We start from the raw sequence: 26,030 nt of genomic DNA, 5'->3' as shown, positions 1-26,030 counted from the left end.
AGCTGAAACTTTCCTAACAATGGATCGATCTACTTCAGCTCATGAATCGTTTTGGTTCTCCTTTGTGCAGCTTTTCCTGCTCTACTATTATTTATTTCAAAGTGAGATAACTTTAATTTTCTATGTGTCAGCTTATCTGATATTCACATCTCCAGTTTGCAAAAAATACAATATAATGATATCAATAATGATCAAATTATTTTGAGTATGTTCAACATAAGAGTTAAACATATCCAACTCTCGCTACTAAGGAAATATTTTAAACTCTCTCTCAAACAGTTTTGAGAAATTTGTTTTTTAAAAGATAACTAAAGATCCTTTAGAATACTGTTCCAAGTTTCAGCCTTCAAATTACTGTGAAATGTGTAACAATTACACAACCATTCAATACTGTTAATAAGCATTCACGATGTGAATCCCAGCCCATACTGACCTCACTGTTGCTTTTCAAAGGCACTATTTCCAGAAGACTTTGAAAATTATACATGCAACCCATGATACCACCTTAACTTAGACAAATTAGATACCCATTAAAGAAGTGATAGGGGCTACTAGATGAGACCAGATAGAAAAATCTGAAGCTGTAATTCTCATATAAAAAGTGAAATCTCCAAGGAAAACTGAATATGAAAGTCAAAGGTTCAAAGAAATATGAATTAGTATATGGACATAAGTTCACCAAGTTATTATTTCCCACAAGGAATAAAAAAATGAGTAAGTTAATTCTATTGTTACTTACCAATCCCTTGTCTCTTGATCTAATGCTAGATACTGGCTCATCAAAATCTAGGGAACCTAATAAAGCAAATATATTGATAGGAAAAAGAGAATTAAAAACCAAAGGACCCTGATGGTATTCCATAACACTAGAATTCAGGAATATAATAAATATGATCAAAGCCATACATTCAAAATTACACCAATAGCAATAGAATTTTACTGAGAAATGGTAATGTTTATAATTATAATTACATGCAAATAAACAAAAATTGTTAGTGGGACAGGAATAAAGTAGAAAATTGAATGTTATCACCAAATCCTGCAATTTATTATACATTTATTGAAGAACTTACATACAAATAGGGGTTTTCTTATAAATTCCCAAAGTTTTGTGCATTCCTCTGCACTCATTTTTTTCCTTTTTAAATTCTTGATCAATATTCAGCCAATTTGCAAATCTCAAAATATGGGTACTGTATTGTTAACATTATATTTTTACATTTGTTCTGTGGTGAAGCAACTCTGTTAATTTTTTTGTACTTTGTGCAATTCTATATCACAAGATCTAAAAAACCCAATTGAAGATTCCCTTGTTGTAATTTTGAGGCCCCAGATCTTTAAAATTAAAATCATCACCAAGATGGAGTCTCCCAGAAATCTGATTTAATAGAATTTGAATATTGTAACTATGAGGAAAAAGAATGCCAGACTTCTGCCCAATCGCAGGATATGGAGATGTCCCCTAGGAAGTAGAGGAAAACTCACAAATATCAATGGCAAAAAAATATTGCAGCGATTAGCCACATTGATATGACAGAACTCAAAACTAATAGCAATAGGTATCCACTGATCTTCTATAAGATAATAAATCGTAAGAGATGACCAGGCTAAGCCTGGAGGGGTAAAATGAGTCATCGGTCCTGAGTCCTTTCACGCCACAAGAGATCTACATCTAGCCCACCTTGAATTCTATTGACTCTTATCTGCCGCCAATTTGCTTTGACCGTTAGTAGTTCAGATTCTTATATAGAACATAAGCTTGCAATGAAACTTTATATTAATTTGAATTGCCTCGACTTCTGATTTTCCTGCGCTTGACATAAATATTTATATTTGGGGTTTAAGTAGGTATGTGCAAAGACCAAAATAAAGATTGCGAAACTAAATTAAAGCCATGAAAGACACACCTAGTTTGAGGAGTCCTAGCTTACCTTCAGCATTTCTCCTCATTTTTTTAAGTTTCTTTTTTTGCTCTCTTAGCAATGCTAGCTGCTGAATGTCCAGAGTATCATTATTGATGGGAGGATCAGGATACATGTGCCTTGTTTCCACTCGTGTTTCTGAATCTATAACATAAAGCATTTAGAAGTTTCGTATCTTTTTCTTCAAACATACATAACTTATTTAAATAATTCTCTGCCAACGGTGATAACAGATTTGAACTGAAAAATTTTGCAAAGGCAGGGACTAAATACAAATGATCTGTATATTCAATGACTTTATTAAATCATTACTATTTGAGATCATTTGTCTTACCTTTTTATGTGCATTTTCAATTGTTTTAAAAAGCTAAACTATGAGATTTTGCGGGACTTCCCAAACCCTAGGTTAGTTTTTATTTTCCTCAAGTGGCTCCAATTGTGTGTGTGTGTGTGTGTGTGTGTGTGTGTGTTTGCCTGTTTTGCAAAGTTTGGAGATTTTTTGCTCTTATTTATAAGTAGCCCTGTTTGGACTATTTGTTTTTGATAGCTGAAATAAATATTTCAGTGTGTTTTCCTTGTTTACAATTTCAGCCAGTCTATTCTGTTTCTTTCCTTGATCCCAACACTACCTTTCTTTTTTTCTTTGCCAACCATCAGGCAATATTCCATACCTACTGTAGTTCCAATAGGCATCTTTGCTTGTTCTTTGTTCTTTTGTTCTCTGGGTGGGAGTTATAAAAATATTTTACACTTTGCAAACTCCAAGTTTCTATCTTCTGATAAATTTTCTATATATGTTATTAGCATCATTTTAACTACATATAGAATAGCATTTAGAAAACTAAGAACACAATTCATGGTTTTTTTTACTATGATAAACACAGAAATGCTGAGAAAGTGATTCTGATGCTTGTTGCTTGGTTCTTTGACATTTCAGCGTTTGTCAACTAACCTTTATATTTAAGTTCATTAAATTCACGGATATTCTGTAGATTAATAGGATCAGCAATCTCCTTTGAAGATGGTCGCCTTACTGGAGCTTGCATGCGGAGTCTGGCCATTTCAAATACATCCAAATTCTGTTTATCCTTTTTCCTATGAAAGTTACCAAAGTCATGCAAAAAGGAAATCCAAATTTCAAAAATATACAAGTTCACTTAAAATCAAAAGAAAATTTAGAATTAAACAGATGAAAAAACTGGGTCTAAAACAAAATGAAAAAATGTTCCAATTTTGTGAATTCTAGAAAGCCAATTAGAAAAAACATGGAGAAGCCAATTTTTACAATTTACTAATTACAAACACTACATGCAGTAACACCTGTGACAATATGCATTGCCATGCATTATTTTAGGTTTTAGATTACTTTAGGCAAATAGTTTCCATTAAAGTTTAGTTATTAATGGTGGCTATAAATGAAGAAATACAAATCCTTTCTAAGATGAAAAAGTTAAATATATCAAGTATTTCATTAAATAAAGCAGCCAGGGAGGAAACTGTTTGATTAAATTATAATATCTTAGAAAAACTCAAATTTCCAAACTAAATACAATTAACAATGAACTAAATTAAGCAACTGCTTAAATCCAGGAATGTCCACTTGAAGCCAACACAGTCATTGTATCACTTAGCCCTCACTCTCTGACAATATGGGTTTGTTTGGTTGTTATTGTTTAACTATAAAACAGAATTTCTTTAGATCATAAACAATTTCGGAACCAGATTCATCACAGTCTTATCTGTACGATAAAGTATATATGGTAAGGTATCTATGGTAACAAAATGTAGAAAACCAAAAAAATCCAATACTGTCTTCAGGCACTTTTTCATTCTAAACTGTTTAACTCCATACAAGTATCTTTACTGCTAATTAAAGCTGGTACCAGGCAGCAGCCTGTTTGGAATCAGCCATGGAAGTGGCAGGAGAATGCACATGCGCAGCTCCCCTTGCATGAGCAACAGGCAGGTGTGCTCGTGCAAATGGACCTCCAAATGCACCCACTCGTCGCTCACATAGAACCATCCCCTCTCCCCACCCCCATTTGGAAAGGTTAGGACCTGCTGAATTAAAGTATTCATTACTTTCCCAAGAAGAAATGTGTATTTTATCAAATGATTTGTGACAAACCAAACTCCTTACCTTTCATCATCACTGTGTACTTTTAACAACTGTTCCTGTAGTCGTCTCTCTTCACTGCGGAGTTGCTTTCTCATCTCCGAAAGTTCATTTATTACATTCTTTTTATCTTCTGCAAATTCAGTATAACAATAATTAGGTACAGAATGCCCAATATTCACTTTCCTTCAGAAATATTTTTTTTCTGGTATTAACACAACCAAAGTAAGAAGCATTATAGTTTTCTTACCATATGCACGTAATTGATTTCTTCTAGCTGGCACTGGGGGCGACTGAGCTCTGGGGGCATCCTAGAAAAAAAATTAAATTTACATTTATCTTGGGGAAAAATGCATCCATAAAAAGACAAATAGCTCACTTTTACTGGTTTTGCTGTCATACAAGTCCTGATTGCATATACCAGGGTGCGATTCTACCAGTTTGGGCGAACCAGATGTTAAATTTGCATCTGGTTTGCCGAACCGGTATTTGAACTGACCTGATGGCCCCATCCACCCCTCCCCTCCCCTGAGTCTCCAAGCAGCCCATTTTCGATGCAGATAAGTGCAGGGTCCGTGTGGATGCTCTGAGAGGGGGAAAATGGGCCTTCCGGAAGTACCAGAAGTATGGAAATGGGACTGTTTCCAGCTTCCAGAGGGCCTCCAGAGCCTGGGGAGGCCATTTTCGCTGTCCCAGAGGCCCAAGGGAAGCCTCCTGACTCTCGGGAAGGCAAAAAATAGCCCTTCTGGAAGTTCCGGTAGGCCAAGCACACCATGGCCATGCCTACCCAGCAACTGGGTAGCAAACCAGTTGCTGGGGTTTTTGAATCCCACCCCTGAATGTAATTCATATTCATGTAATTTTTAAATCAAATATTAAATATTGAAGGTGGGAACTAAACTAAGGAAAAGAGATATAATCCTTCCTTTCGCAATTACATTGTCAATAAGCATAGTCACCCAGTCTTTTCCATAACATTTAGTATTATGAAAGAATAATTCACTGATTTTAATGACAGATACTTCTTTAATTTTAAATGCTATATGGGAAGGATGTTCATTTATTTAATGTCCATGTCTATCAGCTCCTCATTCCTATCTGCCTTTAAAATTTTAAATTATTATTAACCATGTTGTAGAATTACACATTCTCAGAACCTCTAAGCCATGGAACATATGCTACTAGAAGAAAGCAAAATTAGACTTAAAAGTTGCCAAGTTTTAAAAATGGTGCTCTACTGTAGCTAAGATAATGCCAATAGAATTATTAAACGTTACTAAGGAGAATAAATATATAAATTAATATCCTGATATGCCCTTACCCCAAGTAACTTACAATCTTTCAAGAACACAATTAGGAAATACAATGTTAAAAAATAACTCCTGAATTACATCTGTATAATAAGCAAACATACCTGTGTGTAATAAGACAAACTACTCTCCATCAGAAGTCTCCTTTCTTCTTTTACTAATGGCTTACTCTGAAGAGTTGGTATAAGAGGAGAAGGCTGTCTAGAAATCTGAAAAACAACAAAATGGCAGATGAAAATGTGCACTTCTAAAACTGACCTCAACAAGTACAATAGTTAAACCATAAATTAAAAAAATCATAATAATTTTGATATTATATGTATTAATTAATGCTCTGATTTGGCTATATTTATTTTTAAAGTGAAAGCAAGGGATTTTTTAGGAACATATTTATGAAAACTCATTGTCAAATATTATACAGAATTTACATTTTTTGAAGCAATACTGACTGATGTTTGCATTCTATCTTGCTAATACTAATGGAACTTCTAGTTTTGGATAAAGTGAATTCAACTGTATTTAAAAATTAAACACTGTATTTAAAAAATTAGAACACACAAAAAGGAAAAGCCAAAACCCTCTTCTAGCATAAAATTCAATTAAGGTAAGTTCATTTATGTATAGGTGGCAGGGCCATATAATACTTTCCTGATGCTCTCAGCCCCCAAATTTTTCAGACTGTCTGTGTATAATTCTGGTCAAGTTAATCTGAACATGAATAGAACAATACACACTTAGGACATAATATCATCAGAAAACTAATATTGTAGAATCTGTGTTCTCTTGAAATCATGCTTTCAGAAAGGGGCTTGTGTCCCAGACACAGAACTAACGTATGCATTTCTTTTAACTGGGATTGGAGAAGACTGAAATCTGGGGACATCCCAGGAAAATAATAAAAGGTATCTAGAAATAAATCTCATCCATTAAAGACTGTTCAGTCCCTGTATCTTACTCATCTTTAATTTCCCTGTTTCCTTTTTTTCAATGTTTGATAGACAGAAGGTAAAAGAATATTGATACAAATCAATGTGAATAATGTAAGATTTCTATAGGCTTTTTTGTACTTATGACATTCACTTTGTAATATTTCCTTTTATAATAGCCATTATAAGTTGGGTAGGTAAATTTATTTTCTGATATTATTTGATTTTATACAAACATTTGCCCAAAATAAATTTTTCTCACACTATGAAATGAAAATAACTGAAATTTAGCATAAGTTAAGTAAATTATTACATTTCTTACCACAAATGTATTCTATAATATTAATAAAACAAATGGATATCACTATCCTTAGCTCTGAACGTGTGCGAAAAGGGGATAAAGACAAAGCAGAATTATAAATGGGCATTTTTCTATTTTGTAGCTATCTTGCAAATTTTGATCCATACATAAACAGTGGCTGTGTGGGATCCAATAATCCATTGCCCAGACTACTGGGCACAAATTCTAACAGCCCTAGACTTAAAAGTTCTCCCTGCCCTATTCTTTATACATACAAAGTGCATTTGCAAAGTGTATATGTAAACCTGACATTCAATCAATACAGTATTGAAAGAAAAACAAATGCATGACAACTACCAAACAGGATCTGGCTGATTACAGAAAAAAAATTCCATCAGTTACACTGTGATCAGCTAAGCTTTAAAGAAAGAAATTCCATCAGGTATGCTGTGATCAGCTAAGCCTCAGCAGCACAACCCAATGAAAGCTAAGTCTGTTTAATATATTTACCAATATTCTATACTACTTTGAACTCTTACAAATTATGCTATTAAACATTTTAGATGTGATTTATAGAAACATTTGCACAAAGTTGAATTTACTTATTCAGATCTTAATCTAGGGAATGTCTACAGGTAATCCTCAACTCACGGCTGGTCATTTAACAACCTTTCAAAATTATGACAGCCTTAGAAAGGATGCTTTATGGGCCTTAAAGCACGTCCAGCCATCCTAAAACATAGAATCTTCTCCTGCAGTCACATGATCATATTTCAGGCAAACTTGCTCAGAGTGAAGAAGCTTTTTGGAAGAGTAGTGAAATGTCTTCAAGGAAAAATAAAGAAAGTCCAGTTGCCTTTTGAAAAAGCATCTTTGGGGTCCCCAACTTTAAACATTCCAACTTTCTATGACATTAAGAGATTTTTTTTATGTTATGTAAGTTGTTTTGCAATTTCTTTTACAATAATTATCGGTGCTTTGGATTCAAACATCTAACTAGGAGCTATTCTTACTGATCTAAAAGACCATGCAGCTTTGAGACTTAAGTATTTTGGGATGTGCTTAGAACTGCAATTTTGAGTTCTATGGAGATGATCCTACTTGGCTCTAAGATTTTGTTTTTAAATTACCTTCTCGTCAATCAAATGTTTTTCCGTTTCAATATCCTCTTTATTGTTTTCTTCTTCCTCTATCTTTCTCCTTTCAGCTTCTTTTCTTCTTTCTTCAGCTAATTTATATAATTCTTCATTTTTTAATCTTTGCTATAAAGATAAAAATGATACCAACCAAATTTAATGTTGATGAGATAACAATTAATCAAACTGCATCTCTGAAGTGTTTTCTTGAACTGCAAAGAATGAGAAAGCCTATCCATTTGTAATATTATTGTGCCCACTTGAATATTTATGTGAGAGATTTGTAAATCAAACTGATATATTTAAAACCTTTTCATTTTATATTACATATATTAATTAATTAAATTACTTGCTGTTCCCACTTAACAGAAGTCCTCCAATTGAGGAATAGAAATACACATTTTCTTTACTCACCTATTAATTAAAGTGAAGTTGAAATACTAGTGAAAAATAAGTACATTTTACCTGCTCATTAATCAGACAGAAGTGTACAATCAAGAAAGATGTCTTTTGACAAAAAAAATATGGAGTTTGACATTTTTAAAAAATCCTGATGTAAAGAATCTATTATAGAAGTCGGAATTTATTGTCTCATTTTTGGGGATAATAAAAGGAAGTAACTGTTCTCTTCATGGCAAAAATCAAACAAATCTAATTTATAATCATACCTCATCTTCTTTCTTTCTCCTCTTTTCCAGTTCCTCTTCATACTCTCTCTGTATTCTAGCTCTCTGCTCAGCTAATCTTCTTTCTTCTCTTTCTTCTTCAAGTCTTCGTTTTTCACGTTCTTCATCTTCTCTTTTTCTTTTTTCCTCTATCTGGAAACAATATATATATATTTTGCTGTTTTCACCAAACTAATTAGACTAGCTAGATCACTATGACCAACTACTGATCAATGAAAGTCTTTTCTCTCCGTAGCAATCTTAATCACTGGATTGTGTCAATACATGCATCTACTATGAAAGCCATTGCATCTCTTAGTATTTTTATGAAGGTTAGTAGTTATAGTAGACTAATCTTGAATATTCTAATAAAAAAGAGAAGCAATTGGAATCTCATGATTAGGAATTTAAGTAGAATTGTGGAATTTCGTGAGGAAGATTAATGGAGGAAAAAGGTAAGGAAAGAATACACTGGTCACATCAAGGTTAGGTTAGGTTAGGTGAAAAGAAACCAGAGCTCTAAATGATGAAATACAACAATTCCTAAAGAATGAAGATGAAAGCCAATTTGGAAAGGAGTGGTCCCAATATACTGAAAGTATGATAAATATGTGACTAGCTGCTTATTGTGTACAAGTCATGCATTTCTCCTCAACGTAGTAAGCTATCAGGGAACAGCCTATTTTACTGAGATGAGAATACTAAACTATGTGTGCTCAGACAACCAGTAAGCTACAGTGACAAGACAAGTGGTCCTTGTTTTACAATAGTTTGTTTAGTGACCATTCAGTTACAGCAGCACTAAAAAAGTGACTTGTGACCATTTTTCACACCACTGCAACATCATGTGATTTACACTCAGATGCTTGACAACTGGTTCTTTTTTATCACGGTTGCAATGTCCTGAGGTCATATGATCACCCTTTGTGATCTTCTGACAAGCAAAGTCAAAGGAGAAGCTAGATTCACTTAATAACAATTTTACTAATTTTACAACTGTCATGATTCACTTAGCAACTGTGACAAGAAAAGTCATAAAATGGGGCAAAACACACTTAACAATTTTTTCACTTAGCAACATAAATGTTGGGCTCAATTGTGGTCATATGTTGAGCACTACCTGTAATTTCTAGAATGTAACAGCTTGATTCCATTCCCAGGATGCAGTTCCTATGCTGTAAGGGAAAATGAGGATTGTGGCAGAGGATATCACTTCAAGGATAAAGGAGATGTTCTCACAGAAAGGAACCAGCCCCAAAGTGATGAACTTTATCCATTTATAACCTCCAAGAGGTACAGAGTTTGTGACTGTATACAATTCACTCATTAAAACTAATGCCTCATGTAATGGTTGCAGATAATGAAAATTAAAATTCCTCCCAAGCAGAAATTTACAATATGTTGCAACTGAAATGTTGTTACTCAGGGTTTTGACTCTTTCTGAGGATACTTCATTGTATTCTGTCTACTTCCCCACTAGTCAGTTTTCATTTTCCCTAACACTGAACATTCTGTGATGTCTAAACAAATTTATCCTAAGATTTTTCAAAAAGTGTTCTTTAGAAATTACGATGGGATAATATATTTGCAACTTTTAAATAAACCTAAATTTCCTTATTTTAGCCTCATGCATTTTAGTGCATGGGCCTTCAGTATTCAAAATTTGCTATTGTAAATAAAAACACTACTATATAAAGCCCAGATCTGCAGCAGTATTTAGAAAATGGAAATAAGCTAAATCAGAAATATTTTTTTGTTTAATATTGTACAAATATACTTACTTGAAAACGAAGGAAGTTCTTATATGACTCTTGTCTCCTTAATTGTTCTGGACTTGGGGGCTCTCCAAAAATATTACCCCGTGCAAAAGGAGATGTTTGTGTATATGTAAAGCCTAATTTAAAAAAGAAAAGGAGGGAAGTTGTAAGCATTGGTAATACATCCTATCACAAATATTTTTAAGCTGATGCTACATACCTTACTCCAAATAATCTATAATTATGTTGTAATTGAATGAACTGCTATTACCCAATTTAACATATATTTGCAATTAACAATACAAAAGTATTTTTAAAAAGCTTTTAAAGAATCAAGTGGATTTTTCTACAGTAGGCACTACCTACCTCCACAGGAAGCAAAAACGAAAGCTACAGTTTGAAAGAACTAAATTTTCCACTATTCTGTTAAGCATTTTTATTGAGTTATAAGATAAAATAAGATACAAAATACGAAAGTAAATAGGAAATCATTGGGAAGGGTGGGGGCGAAAGGATTAGGGGGAAAAAAAGAAACATTGTGTCTGTTGCAGTAAAATAAGACATTAACATCAAATCACAACTTTTTATTTTTTCATAATAATATAAACTAGCTATTTCTATAAGGATTTACAGTATCAGCCTAATCGGTAAAACCCAAAATCAAAGTTCCATTCTTTTCCACTTCAAGCACATTAAGCACACTACCAATACTAATAAAGATTGCCACAGAGATGACTAAGGGAACTGGAAGTCCAGACATAATATAAGATATATACTCTTCAAAATAAGAAACTTACAAAAGAGAAAAAATGGCTGCTAGATAGGAACATGAATATGCACATCCCCCGCACCCAACCCCTTCAACCATTTCTTTAATACGCATGGACACAATGACAAGGGAAAAGAAAAAGAAAAAAAACCTAAGACTTTAATTAATCAACATTAATTCTCTGCATTCAAAGGCTTCAGTGTGATGGTCTGAGTTGTGCCTAAAATATCCTGAGCTTTAACAATCTATATACCAAGTATTGGAACACTTTTAAATTATTTAATATGATGGAGGTGAATTTTCAGGACTTTATCTGGCAACACGTGAAATCAATTTCATCATTTGCTTTCTGATTTACTCTTATTTGAAACTGAAAGGGCAACTGTATTTTTTTTTTAAATTACAAATCAGAAAATGTTAAAATCAATAGAAATCTACACCTATCACTTCTAAGTGGTCAGTTTTGAGAATGTGAAAATCTTGAAGAGAAGTTTAGTGTTCTGACAATTTTTTCTCAAAAAAATGAAAGTGCATTACATTTCTGATATTCTTTTTCATTTCCCATATTCTTGTAAATCTAAAGCAGCATTCTGCATCCATTGCATATCAAAATTGAGCTATTTCAGTTTTCTTCAAAAGATTATGCATTGATTGCAATCATGTACATCAAAATAACCAAACTTCCTCAGGTTTTATAATACCCACTTTTCCCTTCAAAACCAGGAGTGCAACATACTTTAGGGAGCAATAATTTCCATTTCTTCACCCCAAATCATACAAAGGCCCTGAAACTGAGTTGAGTCCAGTCTGCTAAAATGGTAGCCGTGTAAACCGGAGGTCCCCAACCCTCAACCGCAGCCCATTACTGGGCCATGGCCTATTTGCAACATGCTTACAGCTTGACTCATGTGAGCGGTGGGCTGGCGCCTATGCATGCACATGCGCATGGCCCAGTCACTCGCGCAAGTCAAGCATGCTGGCCTGTCGCTCGTGCAGCCTGGCTCCCCTCTCCCCCCAGCTGGGACGCTAAGCTGCAAACCTGTTGGGGACCGCTGGTATAAAAATGTTTAAAAACCATGAAAGGGGCATGTCCAAAAGCAATCCTGAAGAAGAATCACGTATATCACCCTAAGCCAACTGAATTTTATTTGTTTTCAAATAAGACAATATGGTGGAAATTACAATAGTCCATCAAACTGGATTTTTTAATTGTAATTTATGATCATGTTACTTAATCTTCCAATTGAAAAAAATCCTGCTTTGATTCTTGGCTATTCTAGGTGTTTGTCTTGCATTTCTATAACTGCTCAAAAGCTTCTTGATGTTGGTTGTCATTTTTCAATTTTATTTTGTATTGTTATATTGACATTTTAATTGTGATCGTCACTCAAGAGTCACTCATACACTTGATTTGGATTTGGATTTTAAGCCCAATTAAAAATTATTTTTTTCCTTTTATATGGGCATTCGTTTTGTATTCCCACTTATTTATTGTGCTAAACTACCTTTCCAATGACTTATTAAAAATCATGCTTTAAGTGTTTATTGTCCTAAAACAATGATTATTCACTGTTTCCATCAATGTACCACATTAAACATAATAAAACAAACCTCACTACATTCCCAAAAGGTGAATCCAGCCTAAAAATGAGTGGAAAAATCTTTGTATCTGTACAAAAGTCCATTTTGATACAGATCAGAAGTCAACAGGGATATAACAACTTTCATTAATGTAATAATACAGATCTATCACTACTTAACTTTACACGCTTTAAGAGGATTGAAAAAAAATATAGGATTGCCTTCAGTGGAAAGTACAGCATAGGAAGATGAACAATAATTTTGACCAATGACACAACACAGTTGCAACTGAAAATATATTAGCATTTAAACCTGCTGTTTTATTTGTAGATTCATCTGTATTTTCAAGTCTTGGGGAGGCCAAACTTAGGTCAACAGATACTATAGCTCTTTTATCTTCATATACTTGTGCTTCTGGATTATGGTATGCATCTTCATTTTGCTTGTGCATCAGATTCAAGTCCGCTGAAGAAAAGGGGGAAACAGCCATTTATAATATTTTATTCCAATGTGGCATTTTTATAATAGTTTCAAGAAATATTATTTCAGAATTATAGTTAAAAGGATGCATGAGAGCCTCAATCTAAGACAGAATTATGTGTGCTGTGTACAAGATTCTTTATTTCACTTTGCTATAAGTCAAATAATTTTTAAAAAACTTTTTAAAATTAAAAATGTTATCATCCAGTTTAGCTATAAGAGTTCAGATCACTCAATTTGTAGTATTCTTATATCAATTTTGTTATTACATTTTAGTTTTACCTAATAGTATTAAAGGATTAACGCAAGATTTACTTTAAAACATAAGTATTTAAAAACTTTATATATGGATTGAATTGACAATCTCTTCTTTTGAAGAGAATGATGTCTTCTCTTTACAAGAAGTCTTTCAATTCAACATTTTCAAAGAATGGAAAGAAGTAAATTCTAGTTAATCTCCTGTATTTTTCAATTGTTTTTGATAATCTGATTCAAATATAGTATTTCAGATGTGGAAAGTGCAGGAAAAAGAGAATTAACAAAACTGGTTTCCATCCCTTCCAACCAATCTGAACACAATGAACACAATTCTGCCCAGGAAGCAGTCTACCTCAGTGAAAAGAAGCAACGGCTCCAGCCTAACGTTGTTAAACATTCAATGTAACTTTTATAATTCCAATTAAAATATGATTAAAATATTATACAAATTAAAATCTCTACTGAATGTACATGTGCTCTAAAACGGAACACACTACTTCTTTGGATAGCAGTTAACATTAACTGAGTTGTTATTTACTTTGAAAAACAGAACTAACAGAATGGGTATGTAGTAAGAAATACTAAGAAATGATCCTTCAACTTTTGTAAGGAAACTGTAATTCAATTGCCTCTTTGTTAAGATTATATAAAGGCCTACAAAAAAATTTTCTTCGTCCAGATGCTTAAGGTATCACATTTCTTGCTCCAACCATCATTTTCTTTGTGCAATTCTGTCAAATCAACTTTTTAAAAATCCTGTTATAAAAACAGTTCTTATTTACATAAAAGCACATTTTTTTCAACCACATTATTTAACCAGAAAAAATATCGTTCTATGCTGTAAATTCGCTGTAGTATATCCATGTATCAAGGTGCCCTTTAGCAGAAAGTATATATAAACAGCTACAAGTCTGAAGAACTAAAAGGAAGATAGTTTTTTAAACATACTTATAAGATTTCCTTTTTTGTCTCTGAGAGGAGCTCCGCCTCCTCCTTTTCCCCAAGGGTTGTAATTTCTCATTTCAGCTTCTAATTTGGCTTCATAGCGTTCTTTTTCTTCCTTTTCTTGCCTACGACGTTCTTCTCTTTCCCTTATCTATATAAAATATACATGAAATAGCAATTATTTTTTAACAAATACTGAATTTGAACAATACTGACGTACATTGTCCTATTGTGATATTCAGTTACAAATTAGGTTAAACAAAAATGTCCAGTCCTTTAATTGGTGTATAAAAGGATAATCAGTAATACATAGACCAGCAGTAAGAATAATAACTATATTTATACTTATTAAAAATCACATGGCATTTTCAGAAAACTATTTCAACATTCATATTTTATAAGTATTGCAGGAGTTTGATCTTGTAATAATGGTGTAAATTGTATTTTAAGGTGGGAAATACCACTGTATATGGGTATCAAACTCGATCTCATCACATGACATATTGTGTCATATCATGACTTGTTTTGCCTTTGCAAAGCTGGGGTGAGCGTGGGCTGCACATGACACATCCGGTTCATGGGCCACCAGTTTGACACCCCAGCTATAGACCTAAGGAGGGTCCTTGGTGTCCTCTGAGCTTGCTTGTTTTCTTGCAGACATTTCAAACTTGGTAACATCATCAATGCTAGTAACGAGTGCAATTTGTTGTCAGTTTATATTCTAGTAGTTTGCCTGTCAGTGTTGGTGGGGGTGGTCTTAGAGATTCTTTGGTTGGGCTGTTTGCTGTTGGCTTCTTTGGCAGTTTCTTGATTGGGGTATTGTTTACTTGACGGTGTGTCTAATGTTATTCTTGGAGTTAATCTATGCTCAACTGTGTGATGATTGCTGATGGAGAAGTGCTTAGATCTATTTGTTTCCTTTTTGGCTAGTTGACTGTCTCTTTTGAATAGTCTATATATGTTGTTTATGTCTATGTGTCTATTAATGGCTAATTTGTTAGAGTGCCAGGCCTCTAGAAATTCCCTGGTGTTTTTGGTCTAGGATGATCACATTTTCCCAACTGAACCTATGGTTAAATCTGTCTATATGTTGTGAAATTAAATAATTTTCATCATATCTTCTGACTGCTAGTTGGTGTTCATGGATGCATTCTGCCAATCTGCCTGTTTGCCCTACATAGTGGTTGTTGCAGTTCTTACACTGTATGTTGTAGACTCCTTTTTCTTCTTCTGGGGTGGTTGGGTCTTTTGGTCTGCTTAGAAAGTTTCGAAGGGATTTAGTTGGCTTGTGTGCTATGCTGATTCCATGTGGTTGTAGTAGTAAGTGGTGGTTTCTGAATATTGTTGATGTATGGTGGTGTAATTCTTTTTAGGATTTGTATTGGTTGTGTTGTATGGGGTTGAGAGGTCAAAGCCTTTTTGATAAACTTGCGTGGATATCCATTTCCTTGGAATATGTTGTAAAGATGCTCTATTTCCTTTTTCTGCTGTTCCAGGTTGCTGCAGTATGTTTGGGCTCATCTAAATAAAGTCCTTATATGAATACTGAAGATATAAATTGTCACAAACTCTTAAACACCGCTGTGCCATTCTGCTCCCTTGAAATCTTAACATCCTGCGTAATACTTCTATATACACAGAGAACAAAAGGGGTGGAGAAGAGGGGGAAGAAGAGAGAGGGAGAGGAGAAGGCTGTCTGTTTTGGCAACATACCCAAGGTAGACTGGATCAAGCTGTCTGTTTTAAATGCCCTGATGCCAGTGTTCATCTAGAAATTCAAAGTGTATGAATATACCATCTAAGCATATCTCATGTTTCGCAGCACAAGTGGGTAGTATTAATAAGCAACTGAGATGTTTTAAATTGTTATTTCTTACTAGAATACATAAATATCATTTTGGCTTATTTATTACTTACTTTACTTATTACTTATCAGAAAATATTATTTGCTCTTTTCAAAGTTTCTTTAAAGACTAACATCTCAATTCAAAATACAAAAATAATTTCTGGACAGATTTCACCTTCCCACCTGCTGTTGTAATTCTTGCTGATAAGCTAAGGTAGTGTCTCTTGTGGGTTTTGGCTTTTCCTCAGGAAATATTCCCAAGCCTTTTGGTCTAGTACTTGCAATGCTTGCTCCAATTTTATTGCTGCATCAAAAAGATTGAAACGAAGTATAATTTAAGCAATGTTTTCTTAATTTTTCTGTATAATCTTGTCAACTACAAAAGTGGTCTGCTTTATATATTATGTTAAGTTCTGAAAGTTGGCAATCATCTCAAAAACTATATTCACAAGTAGAAATAAATAAACAATATAAACTATTGTTTACTTAGTAGTTGTTTGTACTTACATGGGTACAGAAGGTTTCTGAGTGGCATCAAAAGGGGGTGGAACAGATGAAGGCTGTGTCCCACCTGCACCATCTGAAATAGCAAAGATATCCAAAATGTAGATTACAGCAAAACATAATACAGATATTCTGAAATAATAAATATCAAATGATTATCATCAGAAGTATGATAATGCTGTTAATCTTCTGGTAAACAGTGCAAGGTTATATATAGTCCTCAATTTACGACAAGTAGGACTGAAATTTTCATCACTAAGTGATTGGTTATAAAGCAAAATGTCAAATGACTGTATCGCTTAGCAATCGCTATACTGGCACTTTCCATTGATGTCATTAAGCAAATGCAACCATTTGTTAGTCAAGCACCCACCAAGAATCCAAGCCATTCTAGGCTTCACCCTTCCAGCCCCAAGTCCCAGTAAGATAAGAGACTGCCTCTAATGTCCCCTGTGCATCTACACCACCACCCCGGCTGCCCTTTTGGCTGCCTGCACCCTGCCTTGTGGGTTGGCACGCAGCCCCAGAGCAGTAAGGCTCAGAGGATGCTTATCATGCTCCAGAAAGCTGTAGCTGCCTTCACCACCCTAAACTGCAAACCCCATGACCCCCTCCGCTGCTTCTGCTGTTTTTTTGCTATCTTCTTGTTCCTGCTGTTGATGAGACATGCCTGAAATGGCTGCCAGGCCAGACTGGGATTGGTCTTTGGCTGGGTTATGGAGAAGACGAAGTGCACTGTGGTCATAAGTGCTGGTAGGCTGTCAAATGCCTGAATTTTGATCTTGTGACCATGCGGAGGTGGTGCTGCAAAGCTGTAATTTTGGGTATGGATCATACATCCCTTTACTCAGTACCATTGTAACTTCAGACACTGAACAAATGGTCATAAGAGTGTTAGCATTAATAGCTCTATACCCAAGATGGTCCTGAAAGCATTGGTCTTGGTTTCAGTATTATTCAACATTGTAATTAATAGCCTGTATAGCAACACTAATGAGTTGCTTATCAAATTTGCAGATGATACAACACTAGAAACTACGTTCAACACCCCCGCCCCCAAAACAGAACGAAATTGAAATCTAATTGAGACAAGTTGGAAGACTGGATTAAGAGGAACAAGAAGTATTTCAACAAGGAGAAATGAAAGGTATTACATTTACAGAGGAAAAAGATAGGACATCCATACAAAATGAGGGATATGGGGTTTATTTCAGAGAAGGACTTGGGTGTTGTCACTGACAGGAAAACCTGAGTCAATACTATGAGCTATTAGAAGAACCAACATAATTCCACACTACGTCAGAAACAACACTGTATCAGACACATATGAAGTCCTTATTACCTTATAATCTTTATTATTAAAACTATATCTGCGGTAATGTGTATGATTCTAGGCACCACATGTCCAAAAGAATATTGACAGATTACATAGACAGATATGGGGATTAAAATGTGCCATACAAAGAGAAACTGAAGGCCGCTAAAATCATAACCCAGCCACCGTAAGTCCTCTCCCTAGCTCTCTGACAGCACCCATGCTCATTATCTGGGACTTCTTCCTCTTCCTGCTTAAAAACATGCGAGTCCTGGGGTTACGCGAGGATTATTATTCTTAGCTAATTGGGATGTCATGATTGGTAGCTAAGTGATGCAGTGACAATGTCACATTTTACAACTGTATCACTTAGTGACAGCAATCCTGATCCCGATTACTTGTAGTATTTTTTAATTCCTCAAAGTTAAATGAATCGGAAGAAATAATATATATTTCTCAGAAGGCACACTGGCAGAAATAATTTTAAAGAGCTTAGAAGAGCTGTTTTTCTTCCTCGTGGTGTGGGAAGAATGAAGGTAAAAGAGAAAGTTGAAAGAATTATAATCGAAGCTGTTGCAAAGATTTGGGATGAGGTAAGCACTGCTTGGGAATTTTTGAGTGCAACATGCATTTCTATATTTCCATAATTCATCACCATCCCTCAATTCAGTAACATTTATCCATGAAAGACAAGCTACACCTTATCACTCTGAAGAAAAGAATAAAATAAAACTTACAATATGCGAGGCTGGGATCCAAAGGATTTCTGGTGCCATAGAAATAGTAGGCATCATCATATGGAGTTCTATAGCTATCAGTCAAAATTGGTGGTGCAGGGGGTGGTGGAAGGGGGACAATTCTAAACAAAAAAAGATGAGGCAACGTTTTAAAATAGTATAGAAAAACTGCTCATTCATAAACATTAGTTCCAGTTAGCCCTAGTTGAGGCTGCACTATCCCTGAAGAAATAAATTGGTATATTGGGGATTCTTCTAGATTTACCCTTACTGTTAGAAGAGAAAATAGAGGTCATGGCTCGGATGGCTTTGCCCAGCTTAGTCTATTAAGCTAGTTGTGCGTCTGTCTGGAGCAGGAAGTTCTGATGATGGGGAGCAATGACCTCAATATCACGTGATCTGACTAATGTAATGGGACTGCTTTTGAAGTTGACTTGGAAGCTATATCTGATAGTAGCCTGCAGGTAGGTTAAATCTGATGCTACAGTATTACACCTATTCTTCAGTTGCTGCATTGTTTCAGGTCCCAAATCAAAATGTTAATTATTGAATTATTAGAAATTTAAGAAATCTGCAGAATTAATACATGGACAGTACATAGTAGGTATTCAAAGAATAGACTCATTAAATGTATATATTTAAATACAAAGGATGCAATATTGGAATTTAAAAGGGAACCACATTCCTTTAAAACTTGGGAATATAACAACATTTTACCAGATACCCTTTTAAAGTAAACAACATTGTTAATTTTGATCTCCAAAAAGAAAGATCAAACACAGTAGGCTGTACCATTTCATCTCAAGGGTTTTTTTATGGATGATGGTAAAGCCTCCTTTTTCTCAAAATAGAATGCAATTTTTGAATTACTAAGAGAAATAATACAGAAGATAAAGCACTTAATTAAGCAGCAGTTACTTTTCCATAAAATTGAATAATAACTGACAAATCATGGAACAAATGATAGAACCAATCAAAATATTCCCAATAAATATTAATGGATTAAATAGCCATATTGAAAAACAGATATTTTTGAATTTAATCAAGGAAAATGTAGCTACTATGGGCCCTCAAGAAACATATATGAAAAATGCAATAGAACATAAACATTTAAGTAAAAATGTGGGGGAAAGATTGGAGTAGAACATAGTGGAAAAACAGATGCAAGATGAAGTAAGCAGATTTTACAATTATAGCTTTAATGGAATATAGGAAAATTACAGTTGCTTAATTTATATTGTAAATGACAAAATACTATAGAAACAAATACTATAGAAAAAAGATTTTATGCATTTCTTAAAATTACAGGGGGAGATATTTTGATCTGAGATGAATAAATGTTCTTGCAAATCCTGATAAATTTGGAAAATGTCCAAAAATATCCTAGACCACATCATTTTCAGAAGTATAAAGATGTAAGTAAAAGATGTTTAGAAAAAGAATATATTCTGTTCTTAAAACCTAAGTGACATGCACTGGATGTTTAGCTTATGATTAACTGAAATGGAATTTATAGCATTTATTCATATCATTATCCAAAAATCGTAATATTGCGCAAAAGATTTATCTCAAAAAATTAGAGATTGAATAAATTATTATTGCAAAAAGATATTAAACTGAAGCGCTATCTGAAACAGCTTCTTCCACTCTCATCTAACTTCTGATATTTATTTATGGCATGAGATTCCAGAAAAATATGTGTAAAAGGGACATTCATTTCTTTGGCATGAAGCAATCAGAATCAATATAGTGCAATCCAATGTTTGATTTAGAACAAAAGACTGCAAGAAAGTGATCTGTAATCAACTAAATTTAATGAAAAATACATTAGATTTATAAAATGAATGTATAGAAATCCTAATTTAAACCTGCTAATGGTTACCCAAATCACAACTTCACATTAAAAGTTACACAGAATACCACTTTCTCCCATTTTTTTTCTTTGAAAGCAATACCTACAAAGGAATCAATTTCTCATTTTTCTATATGGTATTAATGGAATGGTCCAGTTCAGACACTGTATCCAAATCTAACTCAATACCCAAGTTCCTAGACATTTTGTTATTTTAACATTGCTTCATTCCTAGTGTCAAGCATGCAGAAATCAATTTCTTCAAAAAGGGTCTGCATGTTTTGAAAAATCGATGCTTTTTTCTAACCCTAGTTAATTATATCTTCTCAATCTGCATGCATTGGAAAAGTAGGATTAACCAAGAACCTCTTTGGCGAATTATAACAATGTGAAGACGAGGTTTATGGGCAAAATCCATTTCCATTTCTAACTATTGTCCAATTTTAAAGTGAACATTACTGAAAATCACCTGGGAGCCAGCGCTTCTCCAAGAGCACTGGATAGGCCTCTATGGAAATCTTCATTCACTGGTGATACAGGAGGTGCAGATACAGAAGTAATTCCAGGAGAAGGAGTATGGAAAGCTGGTCTTGGCCTTTCAGGTGGTATTTTCTCCTCAAATATATGTGGCTTTAATCCCAATTCTTTTAGTCTGTTGGGCTATGAAAGAAAGTTAAGTGACTCAAATTGTTTCAGGTTTAGGAACATGAAGGTTGGAGGGAATATTGAACACTAACCATGAAGTTTGCAACCATCATAAGGTAATCTCATATTATGTATAACTTTCAATACAAGATTACATGACTCCTCCTCCTTGGTGGGCAGCTTCAGACAAATAAAATGATATAATAAAATGCAACCTGTGTAGTATATTTTTGTTTGTGTAAAAAAAACTAAGCAGTGGAATATTGTTGGCATATATTGTGAAGTCAACTAATCTGACTAGAATGTGATTAAAATACTTTCATCAGAACAAACCAAAAGGAGTTTTCATGGTAAATACTCAATAGTGCATTTTCATTTTAGTGGAAGAAAGCATCTCACGAGATATGCAAAACCTAATGCAAATGATCTCCGACGACCAGATGGAGAGAGCTAACGTTGGGAGATTGTAAAGTGATTTGGAGGCTAAAAGCCTGAAAAAAATGAACTGGACTATATCCAAACCTGCTGAGTACTACTCCTGTTTCGGCCAAGGAAGAACAAAAAGCACTGCCTATCCACAGCGAGGCTGAGCCAAAACTGGGGAACGCTGGGGAGGAGTCCCGTGGAGGAGGAGGAGCGTTCCACAAATTAAGCCCAGCCTAGACATGCAGAGACTGAAGCACCTCCCACTACTGGATGTTCTGAACAGCTCATGGGAGAATAAAAAGTCTTCACAACTGTTAAAATGCAAGGTATTTGAGAAGTAAAAATAGACCATGCTAAATCACTTCAGAATTTTTTCCAACTTTAATATAACCTATAAGCTGTACAATTCAATAGATAAAAAAAACCTAAAATCTTTTAGTGAGAAAAATAAAAATAAAAACTTACAATAATGTGATTGCATAAGTATGCACACCCTCTTATAAGAAGGGATATGGCTGTGTTCAAAATTAATCAATCACAAACTGATATTAAACAGTAGTCAGTACATATCTGCCATCAATTAAAGCGATTAAAGATTAAACCCATATAAAGTTCAGCTGTCCTAATAAGATTTTTCTGTATTTACCAAGTTGCTTCTTACGGCAAAATTCATGGTCTGTCAGTCAGGAGAAGAGTATTAAAAAAATGTCCAAGAATTGGCTATACCATGGAACACAGTGATGATGATCATCAATGGGTGGAGAAAATATGGCACAATAGTCACATTACCAAGAACTGGATGTCCCTCCAAAACTGATGAATGAACAAGAACAAAACTGGTTTGAGAAGCTGCCAGGAGATCTACAGCAACATTAAAGGAGCTACAGAAAATTCTGGCAAGTATTTGTGACTACATGTGACATGTGAAAACAATATCCTGTATTCTTCATATGTCTGGGCTGAGGGTTAGGGTGGCAAGAACAAAGTCCTTTTTTACAAAGAAAAACATCCAACCTCCTGACTACATTTACAAACCCATATCAAGTCAAAAAGCATGCGCTATGGTCTGATGAAACAAAGGTTGAACCTTTTGGCCATAATTCCAAAAAGCATGTTTGGTGCAAAAATAACATGGGCATCACCAAAGATACACCATATCCGCAATGTAGCATTGTGGTGGCAGCATTACGCTTCAGGTTTGAAAATAACTGAATAATTAACTCACATTTTTCTCAGGATCTACAACTCCTGATGCAGCAACAGAAAGTTCAAGCTCCTTTTCACTATTAAAATAAAGAGAGAGAAACTCACTTTCACTGAGGATTAATACACATATTACACTGAGATATTTTATTTATCTAAGGTATTTCAGCATAATAATCCAGATCTTTCAGATTCAAGATGAACAACCAACCCCATTGGGAAAGCTCTGCCTTCATTTGTTCAAACCATTGTAATCAGTGGTCCGATATAGCAAAGGCCAATCCTCCTAATGAAAGAAATGTATTCTGTGTATATCCAAAGCTGCTACAATCATTTGTGAAAGCTCATCTAACTATATTATCTACAAAATGTGTTGTTTTAAAAGCTACATACTGTAGTTATATATATATTTTGTAGAAAGAATATTATTTTCCAATATGCAGTGCAAAGACTAAAATATAATTCAGACAGAAAAAGAGATTATACAATTATCATGTGGATATATTATTTTATGTAAGTGCTAACATAGATGAATCCTGTGTAATGATCACATTACTATATTTGAATTTACACTATTTGAAGTGACTTATCTATGATTAATTGGTTCCAGCTCAATAGAAATAGGCAATTAAAATGTTTAAATATAAAATGTTATGTGTTTATTAATGAAGTACTGCATAAAAGAGGGTAAAGGAATCTACAAATGTATGTGCTTATCTTGTATATTCTGTTGTAGTTTTACAAATTTAACCTCTTTTTTTCTGAGCTTTTCTTGAGCGGACTCTTCCTTTCCTCCATTTTCCACATAAAATTATTAGTATCTAACTCTCAGTGGCAACTGTGCATGCATTTATTCCAAATGCACAACTTACACAACAGAATTCTGGATTGCCTTAAGATGATCTGGTATCAATTTATAATTTGCACCAAATCATATTTGTACTATTAAAACTAAAAATTAAAGTGTTATTATTAATCAATCATGAAATAATTTTAACCATCAATCTTCTATTACCGTCTCTTATTTCTTTGCTGCTCAGCCATTTGCTCTATTAATTCTTGCCTATATTGTTCTTTTCTTTTCTGAATAAAGTCTCTGTCTTGACTTCCTAAAAAAGGAAATAAATACAGAAGCAAATATATTTCTCTTCATCCAAAACTATGCCATATATATTCCTACTGCATAGCTCCATTAACATTGTAACCATAGTAAGAAACATCTTTACATCCAAACTGAACCATTTTTCATATGATTGAAAAATCAGTAAGAACAATTTTCAGAGAAACAATAGTATAGCAATTATATCTTACTTAACTAGGAGTTGTATCTGCAGATGATCTCTAAAGTGAAACAAGAAAAAATTCAGGAGATCCAATCCCCTATATCTCAGCCTGCAGGATTAAATGTTTTTTTCCAAATTTCAAATGCACCAACCAATAAAAATAGTGCAGAATAATGCAATGTTTGATCAGCTTTATCTAAAGTACCTCATATTATTTTTTTGGAGAATGAGAAAATAGAAGAAACAAGATTATATATTGCAATGTTTTTAAAGTATCTAATATTTTAAATTCTTCCATCAGAATAGTGATTTTCTTGAACATAGTTGAAGAGATAATGTTGGAAAATGTTGGAAGCATGAGAAAATAAAAGTGAGAAAATTACTGTTTGAATAAGGACAAGTTAGAAGATCTGAGAATGAGGAAAACAGTGAGCTGGACAGTGAAATGGAAGAAATTTTGGACAGGCAAAACCCAAAAATATTTCAGAAATAAGGAACAATTGGCCACATAGGAGGCCAGATTAGCAAAGGGAGGTATCTGTGTGGATGGTGCTCCCACCATGGACTACTGCTTGAGAGAGTTGCTGTTGACATTGACATCAGAGATAAGATGCAGAAAATAGCAGCTGGACTTGTGTATTTGAAATATGTGTAGTCCTCATTTAAGGTCCAGCAAGTATTCTAACGATGCTAAACAAGCAGAACAAGTCCTCAAGTGACTGTGGGGATTTTGCAGCCATCGCAAAGTCCCCACAGTCACAAAATTCGGGCTCTTGGCAACCAGCTTGTAATGATGTAGCGTCCCAAAGTCATATGATCAAAATATATGACCTTCACTGCCAGCTTCCTTATTGATTTTGCTTGTCAGAAGCAAAGGCAGAAGATCACAAATGGCGATCAGGACACTGATTGTGTGGGATTTACCTAACAATGCCAACTGGGACTGCCAGAACTACCGTTACAAGCTGGAAGTCACATTCAATTTATTGAACTTATACAGCACTCCACCTCACTTGCATGTAAGTACAGTTCCCTCCTCCTAAGTCAGTTACCCCACCCTGAATCCAAGTGACTGAAACTGGTCTCTAACTGCTGTTGATAAATGGCAGGTCTATGTGCAATGATACTCTGTCTGCTCATAAAGTGTTGATAAAGGTTGTGTCTGTGTGTAATTGAGAGATGGCTGCAGAATGGTAAAGATGGACTTATCAAAAATCTGGTAAGCTAAAAATTTTAGATCCTACAGCTATTGCGATGCCAGGATCAGGAAAAAAGATTTGCAATAACTAGACTGGACAATATGTGCATGAAATTGCGCTATTCTGACAAACTGAGGCTGCTGCAGGGATACCAACTATCTATCTCCTTGACAATGGCCTCCACAATCTCTTGGATCTCAGCTACTGGCTAGAATTCCTGAGGGGGTTGCTCTAGTGGCCCTTTTCTCAGTCATCAATCCTAATTAGGTACTTGGTTTAATTAGGAGCTAAGGGTAATGAAAACAATTGAACAATTACATGCAGTATCAAAATATAACATTTCTCAGTATCTATTTTTCAAACATACCAAGTATTAGTCCTGTGGCATATGGAACAGCAGTTTGTACTTGCTCGATAGGAGATTTTCCTTGACTTTTGAAATAAAAGATGAAAAATTGGTCACTGAATCATTTAAAAAAAAATATAGAATGTTTAAGCAAACTTAAAATAGATTTAATGGTAAATCCTAAAATATCCAAAATATTATTTCAAGGTATACCTGATAAAGTTGCAAAAGTGTCAAAACAGATGCTGATAGAAATTGTGCTAGTCCCAGGGGTGCGCACATCATCCAATCATTCTTCAACAAAAAATGAATTGTAATAAAGCTAGTCCTCGATTAATTATTTATTCAGTAACCATTCACAGTTATAAGAGCACTGAACAAATGGTATTTATTCCCGGTCCCTGAAGTTATGGCTGTTAGTTAATCACAATATTTTGAAGGTCTCAGAAGCATCACATAAAACATTGCAAGAAGCACTGTGAAAGGGCAGTATGCAATCTGGAAACTC

The 26,030-nt window shown here is 34.3% G+C and overlaps 1 protein-coding gene across 3 annotated transcripts in view; it reads right to left on the bottom strand.

The window, feature by feature from the left end:
- The window catches only part of CSPP1 (centrosome and spindle pole associated protein 1), a 47,443-nt gene that overhangs the window by 6,447 nt on the left and 14,966 nt on the right, over nucleotides 1-26,030 (bottom strand). For all 3 annotated transcript variants that reach the window (XM_087931329.1, XM_087931330.1, XM_087931328.1), the window contains 18 exons: nucleotides 25,544-25,608; nucleotides 23,710-23,803; nucleotides 22,717-22,774; nucleotides 20,890-21,080; nucleotides 18,569-18,690; nucleotides 16,520-16,592; nucleotides 16,196-16,316; nucleotides 14,170-14,317; nucleotides 12,796-12,948; nucleotides 10,158-10,270; nucleotides 8,380-8,529; nucleotides 7,706-7,837; nucleotides 5,453-5,557; nucleotides 4,289-4,349; nucleotides 4,063-4,171; nucleotides 2,875-3,017; nucleotides 1,932-2,066; nucleotides 740-795 (listed from right to left, as the gene is read on the bottom strand). In XM_087931329.1, coding sequence (XP_087787455.1) covers nucleotides 740-795; nucleotides 1,932-2,066; nucleotides 2,875-3,017; nucleotides 4,063-4,171; nucleotides 4,289-4,349; nucleotides 5,453-5,557; nucleotides 7,706-7,837; nucleotides 8,380-8,529; nucleotides 10,158-10,270; nucleotides 12,796-12,948; nucleotides 14,170-14,317; nucleotides 16,196-16,316; nucleotides 16,520-16,592; nucleotides 18,569-18,690; nucleotides 20,890-21,080; nucleotides 22,717-22,774; nucleotides 23,710-23,803; nucleotides 25,544-25,608 — 2,029 coding nt within the window. The remainder of the gene's footprint in view (nucleotides 1-739; nucleotides 796-1,931; nucleotides 2,067-2,874; nucleotides 3,018-4,062; nucleotides 4,172-4,288; nucleotides 4,350-5,452; nucleotides 5,558-7,705; nucleotides 7,838-8,379; nucleotides 8,530-10,157; nucleotides 10,271-12,795; nucleotides 12,949-14,169; nucleotides 14,318-16,195; nucleotides 16,317-16,519; nucleotides 16,593-18,568; nucleotides 18,691-20,889; nucleotides 21,081-22,716; nucleotides 22,775-23,709; nucleotides 23,804-25,543; nucleotides 25,609-26,030) is intronic.

The sequence above is a fragment of the Pseudonaja textilis genome, chromosome 3 (genome assembly GCF_049901715.1).
Source record: "Pseudonaja textilis isolate UNSWEBS1 chromosome 3, rPseTex1.2, whole genome shotgun sequence".
Taxonomy (NCBI): Eukaryota; Metazoa; Chordata; class Lepidosauria; order Squamata; family Elapidae; genus Pseudonaja; species Pseudonaja textilis.
The sequence above is the reverse complement of the archived record's forward strand: the minus strand, read 5'-3'. Positions and strand labels throughout refer to the sequence as shown.